General features: G+C 55.3%; 3 protein-coding genes across 3 annotated transcripts; 2 read left to right on the top strand and 1 right to left on the bottom strand.

Annotated features, from left to right (window-relative positions):
* Positions 1 to 5,568: 5,568 nt before the first annotated feature.
* Positions 5,569 to 9,584, top strand: DCS_05155 (RNA polymerase II beta subunit; the record flags this gene model as incomplete). The annotated part of the gene is made up of 3 exons (XM_040802461.1): positions 5,569 to 8,004; positions 8,108 to 9,336; positions 9,422 to 9,584. The coding sequence occupies 3 exons, from the start codon at positions 5,569 to 5,571 to the stop codon at positions 9,582 to 9,584; spliced, it is 3,828 nt and encodes a 1,275-aa protein (XP_040657494.1).
* A 1,701-nt stretch (positions 9,585 to 11,285) lies between these two features.
* Positions 11,286 to 11,954, top strand: DCS_05154 (vacuolar ATPase; the record flags this gene model as incomplete). Its single annotated transcript, XM_040802460.1, has 4 exons — positions 11,286 to 11,336; positions 11,432 to 11,465; positions 11,543 to 11,551; positions 11,608 to 11,954. 4 exons carry the CDS (start codon positions 11,286 to 11,288, stop codon positions 11,952 to 11,954), a joined length of 441 nt encoding a protein of 146 aa, XP_040657493.1.
* Positions 11,955 to 12,130: 176 nt separating this feature from the next.
* On the bottom strand, positions 12,131 to 14,026 carry DCS_05153 (uncharacterized protein; the record flags this gene model as incomplete). Its single annotated transcript, XM_040802459.1, has 3 exons — positions 12,131 to 13,821; positions 13,890 to 13,953; positions 14,000 to 14,026. 3 exons carry the CDS (start codon positions 14,024 to 14,026, stop codon positions 12,131 to 12,133), a joined length of 1,782 nt encoding a protein of 593 aa, XP_040657492.1.
* Between the last annotated feature and the right edge of the window lie 908 nt (positions 14,027 to 14,934).

The following is a 14,934-nucleotide window of genomic DNA, read 5'->3' as shown; positions in this document are numbered from 1 at the left end:
GAAGATGCTCCAGTACTTGTACAGTACTGTAGCTGCTAGAGCCATGATGATTGGCGGGAATATTTCTCTGGCCGTCGAATGGACCGACAGCACCATGTGGGCGGAGCGAGAGTATTACTACTGCGTGAACAGCAATGGGTACCTACCTAGACTTGCACCAGAATCCCAGGACCTACCGTCATGTGCAGTGTGTACTGTACAGTAAGTAGCAGCAAAGTCAGTGTACATGTACTTGTACTGAGCGAGCAATGCGAGGACAGCACGGCTTCATGTTCTGTTCGTCGTGTTGAAGTGTGTGAGCCGTTGCACCCTACCAAGTGCCGGCTACTGTTGGCACCTAACCTGACCGTAAGTACAAGTAGTTGTAGGTTGCGTCGGCTGGTTCGGCCGAGCGAGCCCCTCCCATGCTGCGAGCATGCAGGGCCATCCTGTTTCAACCTTGGGGCGCTAGCGAGCCTTGGTGCGATAAATCTATAGGAGCCTAGGTCAGGCGCGCTAGTCATACATAGGTACTAGGTACCTAGTACTTACCTGCAGGTGCTGGATACGATAACGGTGTACACCTTTGTATACTGTACGCGCAGGGTGGTTGGTGCAGACATGTATTCGCAAGTGCCGGTACGCCGCCGGTACTGGCACCCCCACTAACCATCTGCACCAGTGTCACCAGTGCACATGTACATGTACACGTACAACTAAGTACTTACTGTACGTACTGTACAGTACTTGCCAGCACTACGCATTCTACAGTACAGTTGATGGATGACTCGCCAGTTCTTGGCATGGAACCGGAACTTGTCAACTCGTCAACTCGACACCGGAACGGACAGCAGCAGTCTCAACTGTAGTTGTACTGTAAGTACTTACTTACTTGTCGTCGTACTCACTCACTTGTCGTCGTACTCATACTGTACTGTAAGTACAAGCACTTGTACAGTATTACCGAGCACAAGCACTCCACTACCCCATCATGCGTATGGCATCTACGTGCCAGCACTTGTCTTGCCGCCATCTCGCGTTGGCCATGACGCGGGAATGGGGTTTGCAATTGCAACATCACCACGACAGGCATTCTGGCTCAGTGCTCGGAGCTTCCGTTCAAGGGCCGAGTCCATCGGGGACACAGGTGCGCAGGGGACACAGGTGCGCAGCAAGTGCGGAGAACATACTCCGTACTTACCTAGTAATATACTTAGGTTACAGTGTACTGTAGGTGTACAGTACAGTACTTGAACGGTACGAACCCCCCCACCCACCAAGTTAATGCGTTACGCATAACAATCTAATACTTACTTACTCACATGTACTGTACTTACTGTATTAAGTAGTTGTACATGCCAATGTCCATGTGCTACCTACTTATAGTATTATTTTAGTAGATTCACTCTATTCATCATGTACCAAACCTGCACGCCCACAGGACCTACTATACAACTACAGTATGTCTGCCGTATGCGCATCTTGCAGCACATACAACTAAATGAACATGTACACGTAAATACTAGCCTACTAGGTAAGTACGGAGCACAAACACGGTACTCCGTACAAGGGGCAGAATACATCAACTCAGTCTATTCCAGCCATCCTATGAATACTGCGCTACTCGCTCCAAGCGGGGACGTCAGACGCCCGGCAGAGTTAGGGCCAAGTAGCAGTGGCACAGTGTCTCCTGCCGGTAGATGCTCGGTACCACTTGTTGCCCATCTGCCTGGTGCCTCACCTACAGTATTTACGTTCAAGCCCGAGCCAACGCAGTGGTGGTAGATGCAAGCGTAGCTTTGCAGACATCAAGCTACTGGACAAAGATCAATGATTGGGGTGAGCCCAACCGAGACCATGGACCAAAGGCTGGCCGATTCGAGCGAGCGGGGTTGCCATTGGAGAAAGCCTGATTGATCTTCGGGAACCGCCTCCGCATCCTAACCCTGCCGAACTACTTACGACAGTGCAGTACTCGTACTGCACGCAGGCATTCACTAGTACAGTACTGTACGAATACTGTAAGCTAGCTGTCTCAAAATGAACGGTCATGACAATACTGTACAGTACTTGTACTTGTACTGTACAGGACACAAGTACAACCTCATCACGCCGCTGCAGATTTGGGTCGTCGAGCGTCGAGACGACGGGGGGACCAATATTGATTGGCCCGCGATGGAGGGGATGTGATGCAAGTACAGGCCCGATCAACCCAAAAGAGCGTACAAGAAATATTAGGTGTACGAATACTAGAAGTGAGACGACAACCTGATGCGTGTGGAAAGTTTGTTGCTGGAGAAGCAGGTGTGCAAAATGCAGCAAGGCATGGCATGGATGTATGCGCAAACACCGACGCACCACGCACGCCGAACACATGCATGGGCTTCTTCTTATCTTTCACCGTTCGCCTCGCTACTCGGCTGCCGGAAAGAGCGGGCGGCCAGGACTGAAAAAAAAAAAAAACAGCGACGACACCAATAAAGGGCGTAACTCTTGTTTACGTGGGCGCCGCAGTCAATTTCATACCACCAACATGCTGTGCATTTGTGGGCTTGTTTTGTACTGGTACGCAAGTGCAGCAAGCATTCCGTAAGTGCGCCATGCACCACCCCAAGCTACTTACTTCGTACGGACTACTCAGTAACGCGCACATATAAATTGTCATGATTGAAAGGAGAACTCCTTGCTGCGGAGGCGAATTACTGGCTACCTATGGACGGTACGAAACCAACGATTCGACGAAACGCCCCGTTTCCAGCGCAGTGCTTACATGTATTACTTGAACGCCGATGCTCGCGAAAGGTGCCCAATGGCGGATACAGCGAACTGTAGTAATTACTTGTACCGTGGTGTACAAGAAGTTGCTCGTGTACAGCGCTGTAATACTTGCTGGTGTTCAGTACTGTACAGTGCCTTCCAAGGTGTATTCCGTACGTACTTAAGGAATACTTACTTACATGTAAATATCTACTAGTAATACTCTGTAAGGTACTTGAATATTTAGTAAATATTCAAGTTCATGTACAGTACCAGTAATACATGTACAGGTAACGAACGGTCCAGGCATGGCAGTCTCCATGTGGTAAGTACCTACCGCTGCACTTCATGTACGTACAGTGCGGAGTACTCCGTACTTACTAATGTTGCGTCAATACATACTTTCAACGTGCGTACTGTACTCCGTACACCTACAACAAAGTAATACTCAGGTACAAATACGTACATGTACTCGTATATGGGACATGTACGGTACACACTTGCAAGTCGGGGGACGTGTGGTCGTGCTTGTACCTGTACAGCAGTAGAGGGTAGGCAAGTCTACCGCATGCGAGAACGATAATATGGTATACCATCTGCAGGGACAGTAGGGCAGCCAGGATGCTGGTAGGTGACTGCCCATCCGGTACTCTGTATTTTAAATAAACCTATTGTACATGCACTGTACGGAGTAGACAAGTACAGTACATGCACTTGTGCTGTTTGTTTTGTAAGTAGGTGTGCGCTGTACTGTACTTGCATATACTTTTCGGAGTACATGCATGTACTTGCATTGGCCGTCTCCCAGTGGTGGAAATGTTACGTAACATGACAGAAAGCCGGAAATGCATTGCTTCATTTTCCTGTGCAATTCTTGGCTGATGGCATGATGCATACGAAGTACAGTACCTACTTGCACAACTAGTGTACATGTACTCCGTAGATGCAAAAGAACTGAAGTTCTCCGTACTCCGTATTACAAATACAAATAAATATGAGCAGTACGTAGTAGTTGTACTGTAGGTACTAACTTAAGTACGTGTACAGTACTCCGTACTGTACTCCGTACTGTACTCCGTACTAGGCACTTACTGATGGATCATCTACCGTACTTGATTACTGAAGATGCAGGTAATGTATGTAGCCCGCACCAAGTAATAATACTAGGTACCTAGTACCTACTTAGAAAACGTACTTACTGTACGTACGGACTCCTTGTACGGAGTACGGAGTACATTACGGAGAATTACAACCAATTACGAAGTACCAAGTACATGCCGCGGTACCTACTTAAGTACATCAAGGTGTACTTAAACCTACTGTGCTTACGGAGTACACTGTAGTACTGTTGCGTATTTGCTGGTTCGTACTCCCTACCTGTACTGTACTGTAAGCACTGTAAGTAAGTACTAACCTAGTACTCCGTACGGAGTAGAGTATACGAATACCACACTCAAGTACTTGTAGCATTCGCAGTAAATTATCAACAGGTTTCGACTTCGGCCCAAGTTCGCCATGGGGCAGGCGACGCAATCCGCCTTGCTACCTACAGTTCATGAGCTGTGCACATGGACGGGCACTGGTGCATTCAAGTACATCCATTACGTGCATGTACAACTACTGTGCATCTACTGCATTGCATGTCCACGATGCATACTAAAGCTATCGTCACCTTCTGTAAACGATACAAAGAAGAATCGACAACAAATGACCGCACGTACTGTGTAATGAGCGGCGCTGGCCGCCTTGAGCTTCAAGTATGAGCAGGTACGCTCCTCACAACGAGCAAGCTCACGGAGATAACCAAGGATACTACGAATTACGGTCGTATCAAGCCTCAAGCCACGCTCCAAAGGGCATTGAATTGCCGTTGCATCATGAACCTTTACGTTGGTTGGCATTGCTGCCTCTTCACTTCGCTGGGACTTGAGACTCCATCCGCGATATTCTTGGGAAGCCTGCTGACCATGCTCCGTACCACGGTAGAAGTTGCATTCCACGTGCCTGACAGCTCCAGGCATGACTGCAGGAATGAAACGATTGATGTGGAAACCAAAAGGTTAAAAATAGCAGCGGGCAGAGCCGGACCCGGGCATTCGTCCTGGTTGACCCTATCTCGCTACTTGTTACGTATGGTCGCGAATAATCAAGCCATGTACGGAGGGCAGGTAGTAGGATTTAATACTTCGTACGGGGTAATACTTGTAGTTGTAGAAAGCATGCTCGTGTCCTGGCGTGCGGATTAATTATTGATTAAATTATAACATGCCATCCATGCTTTGTCTTCCAACCGGCCCGTGAACTTAATCAAGTACTGGAAGTAAAAGCTTAAGCCATTCCTTTGGCTTATGTAATGAGCTGGGACCTAAGCTTGTGGTGAGCAGCCACGCTAACTATGTAGGGACTAGACTTTTTCCGAGGCGCGTGCAGGCAGGTGAGAGAACAAGCAATTCAACTTCCTGCGCCGCCGCTGCTTCTGCCTCATCACTTCGTTTTCCTGCTCAACCTTCATGTCCACCCCTCGCCGGCCTCCCGCCTGAGTAACACCCGTCTACCGCAGTTGCTCATCTGCTGGGCTGCCCTCGCCGATGCCATCACGGTGCCCTCGGCGCCAGGTCCAGCACTGACCTGCCTGATTTCTGAAGCTCGAGGCCACCTGGACGATCGATCAATTTTCCCGACCCGACCGACAGACAGTCCGTCCTCGCGTCGCGTCGACAATAGTCCCTTGACCCTTGAAATCCAAACGAGTCCGAGACTCTCCTGCAGCGTAGCAGCCTCTCCTCACTGCTCGACCGTTCCCCGCACCCTCGCGCGGAAACCTTCGTCGCCATGGCCGACTACGAGGACGAGTACGACTACGAAAACTACGGCGAGGATGACGACGACGAGGGCATCACCCCCGAGGACTGCTGGACCGTCATCTCGTCGTTCTTCGAGACCAAAGGATTGGCCTCGCAGCAGACCGACTCCTTTGACGAGTTTACCCAGACAACGGTCCAAGACCTCGTCAACGAGTATTCCACCATTCACCTCGACCAGCCGAATCCGCCCTCGCCGCCGGGCGTCAAGATTGCCCTCCGCCGATACGAAATCAAGTTTGGCGCCGTTATGGTCTCACGCCCAACCATTTCCGAGACGGATGGCACCGTTACCTCGCTGCTCCCCTACGAGTGTCGCGACCGAAACTTGACGTACGCCAGTCCCATGTACATCAAGATCACGAAAAAGGTCAAGTCGGCCATCGAGAGGGATGTACCCCTGCATGAGATGGACGAAGCCCAGCATGCCGAGATGGCCAGGACGGGCGTGACCCCGACCAAGCTCGTCTGGGAGCGCGAGGAGACTGGCGACGACGACGAAAGCGACGACGACGACGACGACGAAGGCAAGCAAAAGGCTGACGACCCCGGAAGCTGGAAGAACATGGTCTTCGTCGGCAAGCTTCCCATCATGGTCAAGTCCAAGATATGCCACCTCAGCCGCGAGTCGGACGAGAACCTCTTCACCGTCAACGAGTGCCCCTACGACCAGGGAGGCTACTTCGTCATCAACGGCAGCGAAAAGGTGCTCATCGCCCAGGAACGCTCGGCCGCCAACATCGTCCAGGTCTTCAAGAAGGCTCAGCCGAGCCCGTACACGTACACGGCCGAGATTCGAAGCGCCCTGGAGAAGGGGTCCCGCCTCATCTCGAGCCTCATGCTCAAGCTGTACGGCAAGGGTGACTCGGCCCGCGGCGGCTTCGGCCAGACCATCCACACCACCCTTCCCTTTGTCAAGTCGGATCTTCCCGTCGCCATCGTCTTCCGCGCCCTCGGCGTCGTCTCCGACGAGGATATCCTCAACCACATCTGCTACGACCGCAACGACAGCCAGATGCTGGAAATGCTGCGCCCCTGCATCGAGGAGGCCTTTTGCGTCCAGGACAGGGAGGTCGCCCTCGACTTCATCGGCAAGCGCGGCAACCGAGACCAGGCCGGTCTCGGCCGCGAGAAGCGCGTCCGCGTGGCCAAGGATATCCTGCAGAAGGAGACGCTGCCGCACATTTCCCAGGTCGAGGGCAGCGAGACGCGCAAGGCCTTCTTTCTCGGCTACATGGTTCACAAGCTGTTGCAGTGCGCCCTCGGACGGCGCGAGCCCGACGACCGTGACCATTTCGGCAAGAAGCGACTCGACTTGGCCGGACCCCTTCTCGCCAAGCTGTTCCGCGGCATCATGCGTCGCATGAACACCGAGCTCGCCAACTACCTCCGGCGATGCGTCGAGGGCAACCGGCACTTCAACCTGGCCGTCGGCATCAAGCCGGGCACCCTCTCCAATGGCCTCAAGTATTCGCTGGCGACGGGAAACTGGGGCGACCAGAAGAAGGCTATGAGCTCGACGGCCGGCGTGTCCCAGGTGCTGAACCGATACACCTTCGCCTCGACCCTGTCGCATCTGCGGCGGACCAACACGCCCATCGGCCGCGATGGAAAGCTCGCCAAGCCGCGGCAGCTGCACAACACGCACTGGGGGCTCGTCTGCCCCGCCGAAACGCCCGAGGGTCAGGCCTGCGGCCTCGTCAAGAACCTGTCCCTGATGTGCTACGTCAGCGTCGGCTCCCCGGCCGACCCGCTGGTCGAGTTTATGATAAACCGAGGCATGGAGGTGGTGGAGGAGTACGAGCCCTTGCGGTACCCTCACGCGACCAAGATCTTCGTCAACGGAGTCTGGGTCGGTGTCCACCAGGACCCCAAGCACCTGGTCAGCCAGGTGCTCGATACCCGGCGGAAGAACTACCTGCCGTTTGAGGTGTCCCTCATCCGGGAGATCAGGGATCAAGAGTTCAAGATCTTCTCGGACGCCGGACGAGTCATGCGGCCCGTCTTTACCGTGCAGCAGGAGGCGGATGCCGAGACGGGGCTGGAGAAGGGACAGCTCGTCTTGACCAAGGAGCTCGTCAACAAGCTTGCCAAAGAACAGTCGGAACCGCCCGAGGACCCGAGCGCGAAGCTTGGCTGGGAGGGGCTCATCAAGAACGGAGCGGTGGAGTACCTCGATGCCGAGGAGGAGGAGACGGCCATGATCTGCATGACGCCCGAAGACCTCGAACTGTACCGTCTCCAAAAAGCGGGCATCGCCATCGACGACGATCCCGGCGACGACCTCAACAAGAGGCTCAAGACGAGGACCAACCCGACGACGCACATGTACACGCACTGCGAGATCCACCCCAGCATGATCCTGGGTATCTGCGCGAGCATCATTCCGTTCCCCGATCACAACCAGGTACGTCGGTGCGCGGCGGGACGGCGCGATGGATGACGATGCCGTCCTCGGTCCTCTGCCTCCGTCGAGCCTCATCGAGTATCCGCTAACAAAGGTGCCGCAGTCCCCGCGTAACACGTATCAGTCCGCCATGGGTAAGCAGGCCATGGGCTTCTTCCTCACCAACTATTCCAGACGCATGGACACCATGTCCAATATCCTCTACTACCCCCAAAAGCCTCTGGCGACGACGCGGTCGATGGAGTTCCTCAAGTTCCGCGAACTGCCCGCCGGCCAGAATGCGATCGTCGCCATCTCCTGCTACTCGGGCTACAACCAGGAAGACTCGGTCATCATGAACCAGAGCAGCATCGACCGGGGCCTCTTCCGAAGCCTCTTCTTCCGATCCTACTCGGACCAGGAGAAGAAGGTGGGCCTGAACTACACCGAGGTGTTCGAGAAGCCCTTCCACCAGAGCACGCTGCGCATGAAGCACGGCACGTACGACAAGCTGGACGAGGACGGCATCGTCGCCCCGGGCGTCCGCGTCTCCGGCGAGGACATCATCATCGGCAAGACGGCGCCCATCGACCAGGAGAGCCAGGACTTGGGGACGAGGACGACGGTGCACCAGCGTCGCGACATCTCGACGCCGCTGCGAAGCACCGAGAACGGCATCGTCGACTCGGTCATCGTCACGGTGAACCAGGACAACGTCAAGTACGTCAAGGTGCGCGTTCGGACGACCAAGATCCCGCAGATCGGCGACAAGTTTGCCTCGCGTCACGGGCAGAAGGGCACTATCGGCGTGACGTACCGGCAGGAGGACATGCCCTTCACGCGGGAGGGCGTCACGCCCGACATCATCATCAACCCTCACGCGATTCCGTCGCGAATGACGATTGCCCATCTGATCGAGTGTCTCCTCAGCAAAGTTTCGACGCTCGAGGGCATGGAGGGCGATGCGACGCCCTTCACCGACGTGACGGTCGACTCGGTCTCGGAGCTGCTGCGCAAGCACGGCTACCAGTCTCGCGGCTTCGAGATCATGTACAACGGGCACACGGGTCGCAAGCTGCGCGCGCAGGTCTTCTTCGGCCCGACCTACTACCAGCGGCTGCGGCACATGGTCGACGACAAGATTCACGCGCGCGCCCGAGGGCCGGTGCAGATCATGACGAGGCAGCCGGTGGAGGGTCGCGCGCGCGATGGCGGCCTGCGGTTCGGAGAAATGGAGCGTGATTGTATGATTGCTCACGGCGCAGCCGCCTTCCTCAAGGAGCGCCTGTTCGAGGTGTCGGATGCGTTCCGAGTCCACATTTGCGAGATTTGCGGACTCATGACGCCGATCGCGTACGTCTACCACCGCCCCCCACTCACCCCCTTCGTGGGCGGCGACGCGACGACGGAGCCCATGTGCTGACATGCCTGCCTCTAGGAATCTCTCGAAGCAATCGTTCGAATGCAGACCTTGCAAGAACAAGACCAAGATTGCGCAGATCCACATTCCGTACGCCGCGAAGCTGCTGTTTCAGGAGCTGCAGGCGATGAACATTGCGGCGAGGATGTTCACGAACCGATCTGGAGCGTCCGTCCGATAAAAAGGGCTCGAGGTATGCACGAGTGGAAAAGGGTGGCGGGAGCGGTTGCGCAGATGGGGGGCGCGAGAGTATTGGCACGGGGCAGGTTGCCGGCGCATGCACGCATGAGACGAGGTTGGCTGGCCTGGCCGGTGATTGCCCATGGCGAACGCATCCGTATCACCGTGACGACAAGATGGCTCTTGCTCCGCTGGGCAAATTGTAGCCATTGCAGGATAATATACAAGAGCAAATGTATGATACATCCCGGGCCTCGTGGGCGGAATTACATGCGTGCTGTGCTGTGCTATGGAACCAGTTGGACTCGACACGTTGGAACGTGCTTCGATTTTCTTTCGTTTTCTTTGGCGACTTTCAACTGGGCACGGGCGGCGCTTTGACGTCGGCTTCCGATATCGAACTGTGGACGGTCTGGTGTCGTTTGTACTCTTGTTCGAGCTCGCGCTGCATGTCGAAGTCGAGCTGGCGTTCTTGCTTTACGCGCTGACGCTCGAGGTCACGCACGACGCCCTCATGCATGGCCTGGAGCGGGGCGAAGCGTCAGCATAGTTGGATGATTGGATACGGAGAGGAGGAGGGAGGGGCGTTTCAAGGACGCACCGCTTGCTCATATTTTTGCTGAAAGTGGACGAAGCCAATGGTGCAGGCGGCGAAGAGGGAGGTTGCGCCGAGCGTGAGCTTCGATGCCCGGGACATGGCAGCGTCTTTGGTCTTTTGCGTATGTGGAGTGGTTCTCTCTTCGTAATCGTCACTGCCTGCTGCTCGTCGGGTTGGTTGCGCAAGTTGATGTCGAGGGTTGCGGGCGGCAGAAGTGGAGGAGGAAGCATGTGATGTGAGGAAGAGTCCGATTGTGGCCGACGATGGTGATGGTGAGCTTGCGATTTGTAACTTTTCTGCTTGCACTTGCACAGTGCAGCACAGCAGCGAACGATGTGCTGTAGTTGTAAATGGATTCGTACCAAGTAAGGGGTACTTAGTACTTGTGTTAATTATTACTACCAAGGCACTCCAACCGGTCTACAGTACTTACTTGCTGCTATTGGGGGCTGCTATTGGCCGGGTTGTGGTTTAACTGGCATGCCATCGACGGATGTGTGGAGGATATGGAGTCCAAGTACTCGATACGGGTACATGTACATGCACGGAGCGGATTTGGCAGATATTTGTCGCGCGCTGGGAGTTGGGTCCATGTACTACTACATCTAACATCTACTCCGGTCTGAACGTGCACTGCCTCGCCTTTCCAAGTTCTCCCGAAGTACTCCGTATGGATGGAGTACTCCGTACTTAAGTACTTGTACTGAAGGTAGGTAAGTAAGTACTTGCAAGTACCATTCAACCAGGAGTACCCGCTCTGTCTGCACTCCGCACACTGCACCACAAGTAGTTGTGCTCCGCGCAACGTAATCAATACCAGTAATTACTTGGACAATTCGCAAGTCCTAGGTTAGTACTCCGTACTGTACTCCATACAACTACCTAAGGTAATTGACCACTTAGCCTCGTCATCGTCGTTCGCTGCACTGGTGCTCTCCATCCAACATCAAGACGTCCCACCCTTCTCCCGCAACCGAATCGATCAATCAACCTGTCTGTACCGCAACTGAAAGAGACTGCTTTCTCAGCCTCAGCATGGTAGGCTGCTCCGTCTTCTGCTCCGCCTGCTCCGCCTGTTCCATCTAGGTCTGAGCTAACTTGTCGATGCTGTCACAGTCGGCACAGAAATCGGCGGGTATCCAGACCCTCCTCGACGTATGCCACCTTTCCCTTCCCTCGGCACCCACCCATCCCTTCCGGCGCTCTGGATGAGCAATGCGATAGGACTTGCCTAACTGAGCCTGTGACAGGCCGAGCGAGAGGCATCCAAGATCGTGCAGAAAGGTACGTACACTTCGAGTTCTTCGGCTTCTTCATCTTCCTCGTTCACCGTAGCCTGGCTGACCCGCGCGCGCATGTAGCCCGAGAGTGTGAGTCCCCCTACGTCCGTCGCCGAGGAGGCTTGCTGATCGATTATGGGATCCAGTTCGAACGAGGCGCGTCAAGGAGGCCCGCGATGATGCAAAGAAGGAAATAGCCGAGTACAAAGCTTCCAAGGACCAAGAGTTCAAGAAGTTCGAGGCAGAGGTGAATCTTGTCCTTCTCCCTGCCTTCTTCCCCCACACGCATGACGATCGGCGGCGTCGTGCTGACGAGAAACGCGGGACACAGCACAGCCAAGGCAACAAGGCCGCCGAGGACGAGGCTTCCAAGGAGGCCGAGAAGCAGATCAAGGTCATCAAGGAAGCGGGCCAGAAGTCGCAAGGCCAGGTTGTCAAGAACTTGCTCGGCGCCGTCTTTGACGTCACACCCACGGCGCCGGAGATCTCGTGAGCGACAGTGGTGGACGGTGGGGAGCTGCTACGACCAATGCGAATGCGGACCGTTGCTAGGAGAGGACCTCGTCGGCCCGGCCCGTCGATGCTTTCGTCAAGCTCCGTTCGCTCGCAGGAATAAGACAGCTTATTGTACAGTACATGACAGCCCGCTCTGCGATATTCTACCCTATTCTACTGCAGGAATTCCAGTAGTGTGCCCAGCATCTCGCTCACATCCCGGTTGTCCTCGTCCGTCGTGTCGAGGCTGCTCAGCTGCTCCCTCACGACGGCCGCCACGGTCGTGAGATCCTCGTCCCTCTCGGCCAATAGCTGCTGGATCCTCTGCCTGGCGCCGACGTCCTCGGCCGCCAACCAGGCGAGAGATACGTCAATCTGCTGCAGGGTGCAGAGCCCGGCGTCGAGTCGCAGCGACAGCAGCTCGACCTCAGCCTCGGCGGGGTCGTCGGCCGGCACTCGGTAGCTCTCGGCGGCCCGCTCGACGCGGCCGCTGTAGTCACGGTGCAGCTTGACAAGCTTGGCGACCTTGGCGTAGTCCTTTTCGATAAACTTGGCGAGCGTACGTATCCGCTCGGCCGTGCGGGCGGGCAGCAGGCGCAGGAGCGAGGCGAGTATGCTGAGGATGTGCTCGAGGAGGCGATGGTCCTGCGTCTTGGCGAAGAGGGTGAAGACGGCCTTGAGGCCACCGGCGTTGACGAGCTTGACGCAAGTGTCCGCCCCGGCGCGGCTGGCAACGGCATGGTCGAGGAGACGCAGGGCTGGCGCTTTGCTCCTCTTGCCCTCTTTGAGCATGATGAGGCACAGCTCGGCGCCCTCGGCGTCGACGAACTTGGCCTTTCCGAAGGATTCGTCGACGAGACAGGTCAGGGCCTCGAACAGGTTCTCCATGTACTCCTCCTCCTCGCCGCCGCTCTCCGGATCTCGGTTGCGGTAGGGCGCGACGAGCTGGAGCATGGTGTCGACGGCGTCCCGGTCGGCCATGGCCTGGCGGGTGGCGGTCGAGGACTGAGCGAGGATGGCGACTATTTCGGCCGCGTACTGCTTGTTCTGGGTGACGGGCGACTCCTTGCGCTGAATGCGACGGAGGAGCCAGGGCAGCAGGCCGTCCTGCTGGCCGATGCGCGTCGCCGTCGCCGGCCGGGAGCAGAGGCTCTCCATGATGGCGAGCGCGTGGTAGACGCCGTGCCGGTCCGCCTCGTCGTCCTCGTCGAGCCGGCTGAGATTGGAGACGAGCAGGCCCAGCAGGTCGGCATCGACGAGGGCATCGGCCAGCGCGTTCCAGTGGCCGTCGTCGGCGGACACGTCCTCGTCCGTCAGCTCACCGACAATCTCCATGGCGTCGATGGCGATGTCGGTGTTTTCGTGCGCGAGGAGGCCGACGAGACTCGCGGCGCAACCGAGCTTGACGAAGTCGGGGTACAGGGCCGGGTGCTCCGACAGGATGGAGAGGCCCTTGATGTCGGCGTCGAGGTCGGCCTCGCTGCCGATGAACTTTTGCGGTTCGGCCTCGAACTTGGCTCGCAACTCGGCGTTCTTGGCGATGTGCTTGTCGAGGTTGGCGGCCGTCTTGCGCAGCCAGCCGATGTCAATCTTGTCCGTCACTCGGTCTGCCTCGGCGGCGGCGCCGTCCACGTAGTCTAGGACGCGGGACTCTTGCTGGGAGATGCCGCCGCCGAAGAAGCGGCCCTCTTCGTCGTCGCCGTTGTCGCCGTCGTCATCGTCTTGTGGCGGCAGCCCAGGGCCGGCTTCGGTATCGTCATCGGCGGGAGGAGAAGGTCCGGCCTCTTCTTCGTCGTCGCCATTCTGTACCCGAGCGTGACGACGGGAGTCGTCGGCGGCGCGCTTGCTGGATTTGTAGATTTCGTCTGTCAAGAACCGTCGTTAGGCGAGGACAACAGCGGCCGAAGGCAGGGGCAGGCTCGTGACGACGAACTGGGGTCTTTGGCAGGCTCCAACTTTCGCTTTCCGGACAGGCCGGCGCTCTTGGCAAGGTCAGTCTTGGAACAGACGTTTCGTACAATTTTGGGTCTGGTGCGACGTTACCTTGAAGATGTCGTCGACGCTCGCCATCGTAAAGGGCGGCTCGCGGGCGCGCCGTTCTTCCAGGCTCCAAGCTTCCTCGATCGCTTAAAGTGAATGGTTTTGAGTATATAGTGGGCGAAGTTTCCGTGCCGCCAGTTGGTTCAATGTATTGCAACGCTGCTGCTACCAGGTTTGCGCTGCCGCTTTTGACGGAGTCGATGGTGTCGTGATAGTGAACCGACGTGGTGGTGAGCGTTCGTCGTGTCGGTTAGTGGAGTGTAGATTCGTAATGCACACTTCGCCGCGAATACCTCCTTATACTAACATCAACTAATAGTATTCTGTCGCGCCGACGCGTCAACAGGCCTGTAACGGGGTTAAAGTCCGGGTAGTTAGTTACGTAGCGGTATCCATATCTGCGCCTATTTAAGCAGGCCCAGAGGACACCTTGTAGTTAGCAACAATATTATTAAGAAGAATACTAATAGATTAATTCTAACCTATCTTACGATCCTTAATTCGTTATAGCCCTAGTTAGGGCGGCCCCCTTTTTTCCCTCTATTGCATTAGTTATAAGCCCGGTATATATCCTAGCGCAAAATTACTATCCGGAAAAGAAGCAATAGATAAAGACCAGAAAACTACAACAACCAAAAAGTTACATAAAGCTCTTAGTCTTCGTAACCCGGAAGATTAAGACTACTAACGGTTATATAAAGCCCTCCTTCTTCGTAAGAAGCAGTTAATAGTCAACAAATACACTAAATATACGCAAAAGCCTCGGTTAATAAGATAATATCTATAAGATAATATTAACGATCGGGTATACAGAAAAGCCGTAGTACCTATATACTATAATATTAACGATCCGGCACTATGCAAAAGCCTCGGTTAATAAGACAATATCTATAAGATAATATTAATAATCGGGTATATAGAAAAGCCATAGCGCCTAT

Source organism: Drechmeria coniospora, chromosome 02 (assembly GCF_001625195.1).
Source record: "Drechmeria coniospora strain ARSEF 6962 chromosome 02, whole genome shotgun sequence".
Taxonomy (NCBI): domain Eukaryota; kingdom Fungi; phylum Ascomycota; class Sordariomycetes; order Hypocreales; family Ophiocordycipitaceae; genus Drechmeria; species Drechmeria coniospora.
This window is presented reverse-complemented; position numbering and strand designations above follow the sequence as displayed.